The 13418-nt window shown below is 35.0% G+C and overlaps 2 protein-coding genes across 2 annotated transcripts in view; one reads left to right on the forward strand and one right to left on the reverse strand.

Annotated features, from left to right (window-relative positions):
* LRRIQ3 (leucine rich repeats and IQ motif containing 3) overlaps positions 1–13418 on the forward strand; it is a 143472-nt gene that overhangs the window by 27048 nt on the left and 103006 nt on the right. Inside the window, exon 3 of the mRNA XM_045166224.1 lies at positions 4624–4968. Coding sequence (XP_045022159.1) covers positions 4624–4968 — 345 coding nt within the window. The remainder of the gene's footprint in view (positions 1–4623; positions 4969–13418) is intronic.
* LOC102410671 (UMP-CMP kinase-like) lies at positions 81–1393 on the reverse strand. Its single transcript, XM_044944846.2, has one exon. The coding sequence runs from the start codon at positions 1328–1330 to the stop codon at positions 644–646; it is 687 nt and encodes a 228-aa protein (XP_044800781.2). The 5' UTR covers positions 1331–1393; the 3' UTR covers positions 81–643.

Consider the following 13418-nt stretch of genomic DNA (forward strand, 5'->3'; position numbering starts at 1 on the left):
CCAATCCTGGAAGCAAAGACTATGCCCTGTCACACAACTTTGTACAAGCTGTAGTAAAACAAAGTCTAAATTTTCTTACCTTTCTATAGGAAACAGTCAGTTATTTGATAAATACTAAAACACTTCTAAGACTTAATTTTATGAGTTTGTTTACCAAACACATTGTGCAAGAACTGACTACACAAAAAGTTCCTTTGGAATTTGGTCCACAAATTCACTTACGCAGGTTGGAAATTTAAAACCTGCAAGGGAAAGAAGACATGGGGAATCCCTAATTCAAACATATTGCAGTTACTACAGGGATATTCACACATACTAAAAAGTTTTGCTCACAAAAGGCACAAACTATATAAGGGATATTTTTTCTGAATAAAAACAAAGAACTACTTAATACCCTTCTTTGTTTTGTGAGCACCATAGCTAAGATGAAGTTAGACTCAAATTCACTGTCTACTCCCGTGACCAAAAAAAAAAAATCTTTTTAAATTGAAGATAAAAAAATTTAATTTGTCTTACTACATACTTTCCAGCCATTAACTGAGATATAATTATGAAACATTAAAATTGCCTTAAAAGGGGGTTGTGATAGCAGCTATCAAAGCAATATTCAAGCATGACTTCAAGGATGCTTTCGGGTTCAGAGTTAGCCTTCTTTGTCAAAAATCTTCACAACTTCATCAAAAACTTCATCAACAGATTTAGAAGCATCTATTTTCCTGACTTTCCCCATTTCTTCATACAAGTCAATAATTGGCTTTGTTGACTGAAGATAGGTTTGAATTCTCTTTTCCAAGCTCCCTCTGTTGTCATCACTTCTACCGCTACTCTTTCCCCTCTCAAGACATTGTTCAATACAGATCTCATTATTACAGTCAAAAAACAAAACAAAAGATATATCAGCTTTCCCATCCATGGTCTTATTCCAGCCTTGAAGGTTGTCCTGATTTCTTGGAAACCCATCAATCAAGAATTTATTCTTCTGAGCATTTGCTGCCATTGTCTGATCCATTTCCCTCCTTAACAAACCGATGGTTATCTCAACTGGCACAATCTTTCCATCTTTAATGTACTTTTCAGTGAGTTCACCATACTGTGAATCTGGGTTTTTCCTTTCATCACGGAGAAGTTCTCCTGCAGAAAGGTGTATGTAGCCATATTTCTCAACGATGCGAGCACACTGGGTCCCCTTGCCGGCGCCGGGACCGCCGAGAACGAACACGACCTGCGGCTTCATGAAGCGATGCGGGAAGAGGAAAAGTGGCCGGCCGGTCAGCAGCGGAAAGCTAAGGCCTAGGACGTGCAGCAGCCGGCGGCCGCAGCGGCTAAGCATGCACCGCGGCTGTGTTGGACGCTGAGAGAGCTAACCTCTCATTTATCTTATAACTGAAAATTTGTATCTTTTTTAGCACCTTCACATTTCCCCCTCCACCTCTGCCTCTGAATCACTGATACGTTCTCTATAAGAGTCTGTTTTTTTGTTTTTTCAGATTCCACCTGAGTGAGATCACATGGTACTTGTTTTTCTCGCTTATTTTATTTAGTGTAATGCCCTGAAAGTGCACCATGTTGTTTCAAATGGCGTCATTTCATTCTTTTTTTGTGAGTCAGTTATATTACACTGGATGTGTATATCACATTTTCTTTACTTACTCTTCCATAGACAGCAGCAGACAGACATTTTGGTTGCTTTCATGTCTTGGCTATTATAAATAATACTGCAGTGAACATGGGAATGTATGTGTCTATTTGAGCTAGTATTTTCACTTCCTTGTAATAACTTTCCAGAAATAGAATTGCTGGGTCATATGGAAGCTTTACTTTGAATTTTTTGAGGAACCCCTGCTGTTTACCTAGTGACTACACCAATTTACAATCCTCCAAACACAGCACAGGGTTCCCTGTTCTCCACATCCTTGCCAACACTTTATTTTTTGTCTTTTTGATAATAGCTAGTCTCACAGCCATGAGAATGGTCCTGTGGTTTCAATATGCATTTCCCTGATGATTGGTGATGCTGAATATCTTTTGATGTACCTGCTGGCCACCGGTATGTCTTATTTGGAAAAAACATTGTCTTAGATCCTCTGCCTATTTTTTAGTTGGATTTTTTTTTCCTATTGTTGTATGAGTTCTTTATAGATTTTGGATGTTAGCCTCATCTCAGATGTGGTTTGCAGATATTTTCCCCCATTTAATAGGTTCCCTTTTCTTTTTATTGATGGTTTCCTTTATGTGCAGAAGCTTTTTAGTTTGACATCATTTCACTGTGTTCAGTTTTGAGTTTTTTGCCTTTACTTTTGGTGTCAAATTGAAAAAACTATAGCCAAGACCCATACCAAGTTGCTTACCACCAGTGTTTTCTTCTAGGAATTTTATGGTTTCAGATTGTGCCTTCAAGTCTTTAATCCATGTTGAGTTTACTTTTGTGCATAGCATAAGATAGTGGTCAAATTTCATTCTTTCACATGTGCATGTCCCATTTTTCCAACACAATTTATTAAAGAAAATGCTCTTTTCCTAGTGTATGCTCTTGACTCCATTTTTATAAATAAATTGATCTTTACTGTAAATCAGTTTTGTAAATAAATGTGTGGGTTTATTTATGGGCTGTGTTTCTGTTCCATTGACCTTTTTTTTTTTTTAATGCCAGTACCATTCTGTTTCTTTCTTTCTTTTTTACTGTAGCTTTCTTTATATTATGCTTTGAATTCAGGAAGTGTGAAAGCGCCAGCTTCATTCTTTCTCAAGGTTTTTGACTATTTGAGTGTTTTTTAGTTTTGTTTTGTACAAATATTAGGATTATTTGTTCTACTTATGTTAAAAATGCCACTGGAATTTTGGCATGGCTTCTGCTGAATCTCTAGGTTGCTTTGGGTAGTATAAATGTTATAACAGCATTAATTCTTACAGCCCACAAGGACAGAATATCTTTCAGTTTATTTGTATTCTTCAATTACTTTTCAATATGTCTAATAATTTTCAGTGTATATGCATGTCTTTCACCTCATTGGTTAAATTTATTTCTAAGTATTTTTACTATTTTAATGTAATTATGAATGAGACTATTTTATTAATTTCCTTTTCCAATATTTAATAGCTCAGGCATAGAAAGACAGCATAACTTTGTGTATTGATTTTGTATTCTGAAATGTTAATTGATTTTGTTTATTCTGACAGTTATTTTTTGGAGTATTTTTGTATACAGGCATACTGTATTTCTGTATACAGAAAAAAACTGTATACAGTTTTCTGTATACAGGCATACTGTATTTTAGTGGGTATCACTTTACTGCACCTCACAAGTACTACATTTTTTACAAATTGAAGATTTGTGGCAATCCTACATTATCAGATGATGATTTGCAATTTCTAGCAATAAAGTATTGGAGAAGGCAATGACAACCCACTCCAGTACTCTTGCCTGGAAAATCCCATGGACGGAGGAGCCTGGTGGGCTGCAGTCCATGAGGTAGCGAAGAGTCAGACACGACTGAGCGATTTCACTTTCACTTTCCACTTTCCACTTTCATGCATTGGAGAAGGAAATGGCAACCCACTCCAGTGTTCTTGCCTGGAGAATCCCAGAGACGACAGAGCCTGGTGGGCTGCTGTCTATGGGATCGCACAGAGTCGGACACGATTGAAGTGACTTAGCAGCAGCAGCAGCAATAAAGTGTATTTTACATCAGATGTATACTTTGATTTTTTTCTAGACATAATGCTATTGCACACCTAATAGACTGTAATATAATGTAAACAATTTTAATATGCACTGGGAAACCAAAAAAAATTCCTTCTTTATTGCAATATTTGCTATATTGCAGTAATCTGAAACCAAATGCACAAAATCTCTGAGATGTGAATGTAGGTCGTTTAATTTGCAAAAAGTGACAGTTTACTTTTTCCTTTCCAATTTGGATGCCTTTATTCCTTCTTGCCTAATTACTTTGACTAGGACTTCTAGCTCCCAGTGCCATGTTGAATGAAAATGCAAAACTGGGCATCCTTGTCTTATTCTTGCTGTTAGAGGGAAAGATTTTATCTTTTTACCATTGAGAATGATATTAGTTGTAAGCTTGTCATATATGGCCTTTATTATGTGGAGGTAAATTCCTTCTATACTCTTTGTTGAGAGTTTTAACTAAAAATGGATGTTGAATTTTGGCAAATACCTTTCTTGTATCTATTGAGATGACTATATGATTTTTATCCTTCATTTTTGTTAATGTGGAGTATCAGTGTGATAAGATAGTGGTCTTATTGATACTGGTCACTTATTGATAGTGGTCACAGTGATACTCCACATTACACATTTGACTCCTTAAGTTTTTCGAGTAAGGAAAATATTTTAGAAAAGATTAAAAAGTCTACTTATTACAAAGGAATTTTTATTGAATGGATTATATGTTTGTTTGTTTAATTACACTAGTAATTACAGGCACCTAATGTATTTTAGTTTACCCCAGTCATCCTTTGGATAATTAGAAATTCCATTTTTGTTTACTAAGGAGAAATTTGCTATTTGAATTGAAATTTGCTATTTTGAATATTGAATTATAGAAGATGTTTAATGTTTTTCCTTTTTTCCATATAATTCAGGGATAATTGGTATTTGTATTTAAGGTATTACTATTATTGCTTCAGATAAAGAGTCTACCAGATACCAAATTTTGGAGTGGATTGAAGAACCTAAAACTTCTCTATCTACATGACAATGGGTTTGCAAAGTTAAAGAACGTATGTATGTTATCTGCCTGTCCGAGCCTCATTGCCCTCACTATGTTTGATTGTCCAGTAAGCCTTAAAAAAGGATATAGACATGTTCTTGTCAACAGTATATGGACTCTCAAAGCACTGGATCATCATGTGATTTCTGATGAAGAAATAATTCAAAACTGGCATCTTCCTGAAAGATTCAAGACATATAACCACCGACTTCTCTTTAATTTCTGCTCTGCTTTGAAAAAGGTAGTTGGCTTCATTTGAGTTTCATTTTAAATAAATGAAGTAAAACCTTAACTTCTAATTTCTATTACCTAAGTTATATAAATCAGTATTTTTATCACTTGCATGAAAAATCAGAAACTAGTGAATATGTTATCATACTAATGTCTTAACAAAATTTATAAAAGCTTATGTGCCTGCTGTTAAAAATTACTGATCATGGGATTATCAAATTGTGGAGAAACAAGTATTTAACATTTTGAGGGGTCTCCATTATGTTTAATAGCTTTAAGAACGTATAGCTTACATGCTATAAAATTTACCCATTTTACATGTATGAGTCCATAATTTTGGTTAATTTGCATTTATATATAACTATATAACTGTCTTCACAATCCAGTGTTAGAGATTTCCACCACTCCCAAAATTCTCCTTCTTCCCATTTGCAATTAACCCCCACTATTACCTTGGTCTTAGGTAACCATTTGTCTGTCTCTGTAAATTTGTTTCTCTAAACATTTTATTTATTTTTTAATTCAAAAGACATTTATTAAACATCTTTCTACAGCACACTAGACAGTATAAGGAAATACATATACAAAGATGAATGTAGAATAAAATATTTCCTTACTGGGAGCTGATAGACCACATGGGATGAAAAATAATTACTAAGAAAATATAATAGGGCCCAATTACTGGGCCTGTTATTGAGGATCCCAGAAAGTTTTTGTTTATACAGATTATATACATATATATTAATGTATTAAAAATTAAAAGAGAATTTTCAAATATATACTTAAGTCATTTGAAATAACAAACCCATTTTATATCAACATAAACACATTTTATGAAAAAATATACTTTCCTAAATAAAAATAATTAAAAGAATGACATTATTTTACATTTTTGTACATCTCTTCAATATCTGTGTTAATAAAACATTTTCTCATATCTACTTCTGCATTCAAAGTATTGTGATACGTTGTTTTGACTGAAGTAAATAAAGAAAATATGGCCTCATACAGATATGTAATTAGAAAAAGAAGGCCCTCATGGGTTCTTAAAGGGTCTTGGGGCCTCCCAAGGATTCTAAAATCACATTCTGAGATTTACTGAAATATAAAAAAAAAAAAAAAAAAAAAATTCTATCAAATCATGTCAGTTATAATTCTAAAAAGAAAGTAGTTAGATCGAGCATCCCCTGTCTGTATTAAAATGCTAAATGAGAATTAGTCTAACAACTTAATTCTTATACTCAGTAACCTAAATGCCAAAGGATTCTATATCTGGAATCCACAGTATTTTCTTTTTTTTAAGTAAAAGATCATCATATACTACAGTTGTTTTTAAACATGGCTGCTCATTAGAAACACATCTGGAGCTTTTGAGAAAAATATCAATACCTGGGCATTTGTATTTTTCAAAAAATTCCACGATAATTCTGATATGCATCTGGATTTTAAAAAGTGATTACAGGATTTGTATTAAATGGTAGATTTAGTGACATAGAATTCTATTATTTTCTGTTTATCAATCATGATACAATGGTATTAAGCAAATAATAGTTATATAATAACAATAATAAATTATATTTATCAATTTTCTTAATAGCCAGATAGAAAATAAAAGATAATTACATTTGCAAGCCATAATGGAAACATGATTAACCTAACAATACAAAATAATTGCCTACAATTTGGGGGGTCTATTGGAGTGATTGGTAAGTGGAAATGCATACATACACATGTTTTCACCTGCCCAGCCAGTCTATGTATTTGGGTTGAGGCATTTAATCCACTTACATTTAAGGTGATTATCAATATATATGATCCTACTACCATTTTCTAAATTGTTTTGGGTTTATTTTGTTTATTTTATTGTTTTGTTTTGTCTTTTCCTTATCTTGTGTTTCTTGTTTAGAGAAGTTCTTTTAGCTTTTGTTGTAAAGCTGGTTTGGTGGTGCTGAATCTCTTAACTTTTGCCTGTTTGGAAAGCTTTTGATTTCTCCATCAAATCTGAGCAAGAGTCGTGCAGGGTAGAGTAGTCGTAGTTGTAGGTTCTTTCCTTTTATCACTTTAAATATCCTGACCTTCTCCTCTGATATGTAGAGTTTCTGTGGATAAATCAACTGAAAACATGGAAGTCCCTTGTATGTTACTTGTCATTTTTCCCTTGTTTCTTTTGACATTGTGTCTTTATCTTCAATTTTCATCAATTTTATTACTATGTCTTAGTGTGTTCCTCCTTGGTTTTATCCTGTGTGGGACTCTCTGCACTTCCTGGACTTGGTTGACTATTTCCTTTCCCATTTTTTAGGGAAATTTTCAGGTATACTTCTTCAAATATTTTCTCAGGTCCTTTCTCTGTTCTCCTTCTGGGACCTCTATTATGCGAATGTTGGTGCATTTAATGTTGTCCCAGAGGTTGCCAAAGAATTGATGCTTTCAAACTGTGGTGCTGAAGAGAACTCTTGAGAGTCCCTTGGATCGCAAGGAGATCAAACCAGTCAATCCTAAAGGAAATTGACCCTGAATACTCATTGGAAGGACTGATGTTGAAGTTCCAATACTTTGGCCACCTGATGCAAAGAGCCAGCTCTTTGGAAAAGACCTTGATGCTGGGAAAGATTGAGGACAGGAGGAGAAGGGGATGACAGAGGATGAGAGATTGGATGGCATCGCTGACTCAGTGGACACGACTTTGAGCAAACTCTGGGAGATATGGAGGACAGGGAAGCCTGGTGTGCTGTAGTCCATGGAGTTGCAGAGTCAGACATAGCTGAGTGACAGAACAATAAATCAATTACAAGGGAAAACAGGAAAACTCACAATTATGTAGAGATTAAAAAACTTACAACAACCAATGTATTGAAAAAAAAAAGTCTTAAATGAAAATAGAATGACAACTTAACTAATAGGATATAGTAAAAGCTGTTTAGAGGGCAGTTTATAGTGATAGATGCCTACATTAAAAAAAGAACTCAAATGAACAATATAACTTTATACCCCAAGGAACTAGAAGAAAAGAACAAATTAAACCAAATTTTGTGGGAAGAAGGAAATAAAGACCAGAAATAAATGGAATGGAGATTAAAAATACTACAGAAAAGATAAAGAGATTTATTTTTTGAATAGATAAAATAGACAAACTCTTTGTTATACTTGAGGGAGAGGATCCAAGGAAGTAAGATTAGGAAGAAAGAGGAGATATCACAGTTGATACCACACAAATACAGAAGATTATGAGAGACTGCTATAAGCAATTGTATGCCAACAGACAACCTAGAAATGGATACGTTCCTAGAAACATACAACTTACTAAGACTAAATCATGAAGAAATTAAAAAAAAAATTAAGGCACTAATTAGCAGGGAGACTGAATCAGTAATCAAAAGTCTCCTAACATAGAAAAGTTTAGAACCAGATGGCTTCACTGGTAAATTCTACCAAACATTTAAGGAAAACTAATACCAATTTTTCTCATACTTTTCAAAAAGAAATAGAATCTAAAGGAACACTTAACTGAGACTATATGAGGATACTGGAAGAAAAATACAGATCAATATCCATGATGAATATGGATGCAAAACCCTCAACAAAATGTTAGCAAACTGAGTTCACTAATATATTGAAAAGATCATACATCATGATGAGGTGGGCTTTATCCCTGGGATAAAAATATCCCTAGTGAATATAAACACAGAAATTTTTAACAAAACCTTAGCAAGTATAATTTAGCATATGTAAGAAGAATTATATACCATAGCAAGTAGAACTTGTTTCAGGGATGCACAGCTGGTTCAATATTTGAAAATGAATTAATGTAATCTCCCATATCAAAAGACTCAAGAATGTTTTCTTCCTAAGACTGGGAACAAAACAGATTGCTGTTCTTATTCCTCTTGTCAACATGCTGCTGGAAAATCTAGGTGGTGCAATAAAGTGAGAAAAGGAAATAAAACATACCGATGAGAAAAGAAGAAATAAACTATTTGCAGATGAAATGATCACCTATGTGGAAAATGCCACAGAATCTACCAAAAAAAATCTTAAAACTAAAAAGTGAGCAGGGCTGCAGGGTGCTAGGTAAACAAAAATCAATCCTATTTCTGTGTACTAATAGTGAGTACATGGTCACCAAAATTAAATACATATTGTCATTTATAATCACTCAAAAATGAAATACTTAGATGTAAATCTAACAAAACATGAACAGAACTTGATGGAGAAAATATAGCTTTTTCAATAAATGTTACTTGGAACAGTTGGACATACATACACATAGACACACACACACAAGAAATGAACTTCCTTAAGTTTTACACTAAAAAAAAAAAAACAAAACTCAAATTGGATCTTGGAGTTAAATGTAAAACTGAAAACTAAAAAAACTGTTAGAAGAAATAAAATTGAAAGAAATCTTTAGGATCTAGGCTGAGGGAAAGACAGACCTGATACTAAAAGCACAATCTTTAAAAGAAAAATGGTAAAGTGAACTTCATCAATTTTTAAAAATACTCTGTAAAAGACCCTATTAAGTGAATGAAAAGATAAGCTCAGGGTCAGGGAAAGTATTTGGAAGTGAAATTTTAAAAATGACAATAGGGGTGGTCCTAAAATGGCAGAGGAATAGGACGGGGAGACCACTTTCTCCCCCACAAATTCATCAAAAGAACATTTGAACACTGAGCAAATTCCACAAAACAACTTCTGAATGCTGGCAGAGGACATCAGGCACCCAGAAAGGCAGCCCATTGTCTTCAAAAGGAGATGGAGAAGTCTTGAGGCTACTGTAAGAATAAGCCTGAAATCCAGAGGCAGGAGGCTTAAGTTCAAAACCTGAGAACACCAGAGAACTCCTGACTCCAGGGAACATTAATCGATAAGAGCTCATCCAAAAGCCTCCATACCTACACTGACCCAGGAGCCAACAAGTTTCAGAGCAAGATATACCACACAAATTCTCCAGCAACACAGGAACATAGACCTGAGCTTCAATATACTGGCTGCCCAAAGTTACATCAAACCCACTGACATCTCAAAACTCACTACTGGACACTTCATTGCACTCGAGAGAGAAGTCATCCAGCTCCACCCACCAGAGGACCAACACAAGCTTCCCTAACCAGGAAACCTTGACAAGCCACCTGTCCAACCCCACCCACAGCAAGGAACCTCCACAATAAAGAGGAACCACAGACTGCCAGAATATGGAAAGGCCACCCAAAACACAGCAATATAAACAAGATGAAAAGGCAGAGAAATACTCAGCAGGTAAAGAAACAGGATAAATGCCCACCAAATCAAACAAAAGAGGAAGAGATAGGGAATCTACCTGAAAAAGAATTCAGAACAATGATAGTGAAAATGATCCAAAATCTTAAAAACAAAATGGAGTTACAGATAAATAGCCTGGAGACAGGAATTGAGAAGATGCAAAAAATGTTTAACAAGGACCAAGAAGAAATAAAAAAGAGTCAGTATATAATGAATAATGCAATAAATGAGATCAAAGACACTCTGGAGGGAACCAACAGTAGAATAATGGAGGCAGATGATAGGATAAATAAGGTAGAAGATAGAATTGTAGAAATAAATGAAGCAGAGAGGAAAAAAGAAAAAAGAATTAAAGAAATGAGGACAACCTCAGAAATCTCTGGGACAATGTGAAATGCCCAAACATTCGAATCGTAGGAGTCCCAGAAGAAGAAGACAAAAAGTAAGACCATGAGAAAATACTTGAGGAGATAATAGTTGAAAACTTTCCTAAAATGGAGAAGGAAATAGTCACCCAAGTCCAAGAAATCCAGAGAGTCCCAAACAGGATAAACCCAAGGTGAAACACCCCAAGACACATAGTAATCAAATTAACAAAGATCAAACACAGAGAACAAATAGTAAAAGCAGCAAGGGAAAAACAACAGATAACACACAAGGGGATTCCCATAAGGATAATAGCTGATCTTTCAATAGAAACTCTTTAGGCCAGAAGGGAATGGCAGGACATACTTAAAGTGATGAAAGAGAAAAACCTACAACCCAGATTACTATACCCAGCAAGGATCTCATTCAAATATGTAGGAGAAATCAAAAGCTTTACAGACAAGCAAAAGTGGAGAGAATTCAGCACCACCAAACCAGCTCTCCAACAAATGCTAAAGGATCTTATCTAGACAGGAAACACAGAAAGGGTGTATAAACTCGAACCCAAAACAACAAAGTAAATGGCAATGGGATCATACTTATCAATAATTACCTTAAACGTAAATGGGTTGACTGCCCCAACCAAAAGACAAAGACTGCCTGAATGGATACAAAAACAAGACCCCTATATATGTTGTCTGCAAGAGACCCACCTCAAAACAAGGGACATATACAGACTGAAAGTGAAGGGCTGGAAAAAGTTATTCCATGCAAATAGCAAAAGAAAGCAGGAGTAGCAATACTCATACAGATAAAATAAACTTTAAAATAAAGGCTGTGAAAAGAGACAAAGAAGGACACTACATAATGATCAAAGGATCAATCCAAGAAGAAGATATAACAATTATAAATATATATGCACCCAACATAGGAGCACCACCATATGTAAGGCAAATGCTAACAAGTTTGAAACGGGAAATTAACAATAACACAATAATAGTGGGAGACGTTAATACCCCACTCACCCTTATAGATAGATCAACTAAACAGAAAATTAACAAGGAAACACAAACTTTAAATTATACAATAGACCAGTTAGACCTAATTGATATCTATAGGACATATCACCCCCAAACAATGAATTTCATCTTTTCCTCAAGCGCACATGGAAACTTCTCCAGGATAGATCACATCCTGGGTATAAATCTAGCCTTGGTAAATTCAAAAAATGTGAAATCATTCCAAGCATCTTCTCTGACCACAATGCAGTAAGATTAGATGTCAATTATATAAGAAAAACAGTTAAAAATTCCAACATATGGAGGCTGAACAACATGCTGCTGAATAACCAACAAATCACAGAAAAATCAAAAAAGAAATAAAAGTATGCATAGAAATGAATGAAAATGAAAACACAACACCCCAAAACCTGTGGGACAGTGTAAAAGCAGTGCTAAGGGGAAGGTTCATAGCACTACAGGCTTACCTCAAGAAATGAGAAAAAAGTCAGCTAAATAACATAACTTTACAATGAAAGCAACTAGAAAAGAAAGAAATGAAGAACCTCAGGGTTAGTAGAAGGAAAGAAATCTTAAAAATTCAGTTTGGTTAAGTTCATTCACTTAGCCATGTCCAACTCTTTGTGACCCCATGAACCACAGCACGCCAGACCCCCCTGTCCTTCACCAACTGCCAGAGTTCACCCAAACCCATGTTCATCGAGTCGGTGATGCCATTCGACTATCCCATCCTCTGTCGTCCCCTTGTCCTCCTACCCTCAATCGTTCCCAGCATCAGGGTCTTTTCAAATGAGTCAGCTCTTCTCATCAGTGGCCAAAGTATTGGAGTTTCAGCTTCAGCATCAGTCCTTCCAATGAATATTCAGGATTGATTTCCCTTATGAGGGACTGGTTGGATCTCCTTGCAGTCCAAAGGACTCTCAAGAGTCTTCTCCAACACCACAGTTCAAAAGCATCAATTCTTCAGCACTCGGCTTTTTTTATAGTCCAACTCTCACATCCATACATGACCACTGGAAAAACCATAGCCTTTATTAGACGGACCTTTCTTGACAATATCTCTGCTTTTTAATATGATTTGTAAGTTGGTCATAACTTTCCTTCCAAGGAGTAAGCTAAATGCAAAAGAAACAAAAGAGACCATAGCAAAAATCAACAAAGCTAAAAGCTGGTTCTTTGAGAAGATAAATAAAATCGACAAACCATTAGCCAGACTCATCAAGAAACAAAGGGAGAAAAATCAATAAAATTAGAAATGAAAATGGAGAGATCACAAAAGACAACACAGAAATAAAAGAATCATAAGAGACTACTATCAGCAACTATATGCCAATAAAATGGACAACTTGGAAGAAATGGACAATTCTTAGAAAAGTATAACTTTCCAAAACTGAGCCAGGAAGGAATAGTAAATCTTAACAGACCCATCACAAGCACAGAAATTGAAACTGTAATCAGAAATCTTCCAGCAAACAAAAGCCCAGGACAAGACGGCTTCATTGCTGAATTCTACCAAAAATTTAGAGGTGCTAACACCTATCCTACTCAAACTCTTCCAGAAAATTGCAGAGGAAGGTAAATTTCCAAACTCATTCTATGAGGCCACCATCACCCTAATACCAAAACCTGACAAAGATGCCACAAAAAAAGAAAGCTAGAGGCCAATATCACTGATGAACGTAGATGCAAAAATCCTTAACAAAATTCTAGCAAATAGAATCCAACACCATATTAAAAAGATCATACATCATGACCAATTGGGCTTTATATCAGGGATGCAAGGAATCTTCAAAATCCGCAAATCAATCAATGT

The sequence above is a fragment of the Bubalus bubalis genome, chromosome 6 (assembly GCF_019923935.1).
Source record: "Bubalus bubalis isolate 160015118507 breed Murrah chromosome 6, NDDB_SH_1, whole genome shotgun sequence".
In the NCBI taxonomy this organism is placed as follows: domain Eukaryota; kingdom Metazoa; phylum Chordata; class Mammalia; order Artiodactyla; family Bovidae; genus Bubalus; species Bubalus bubalis.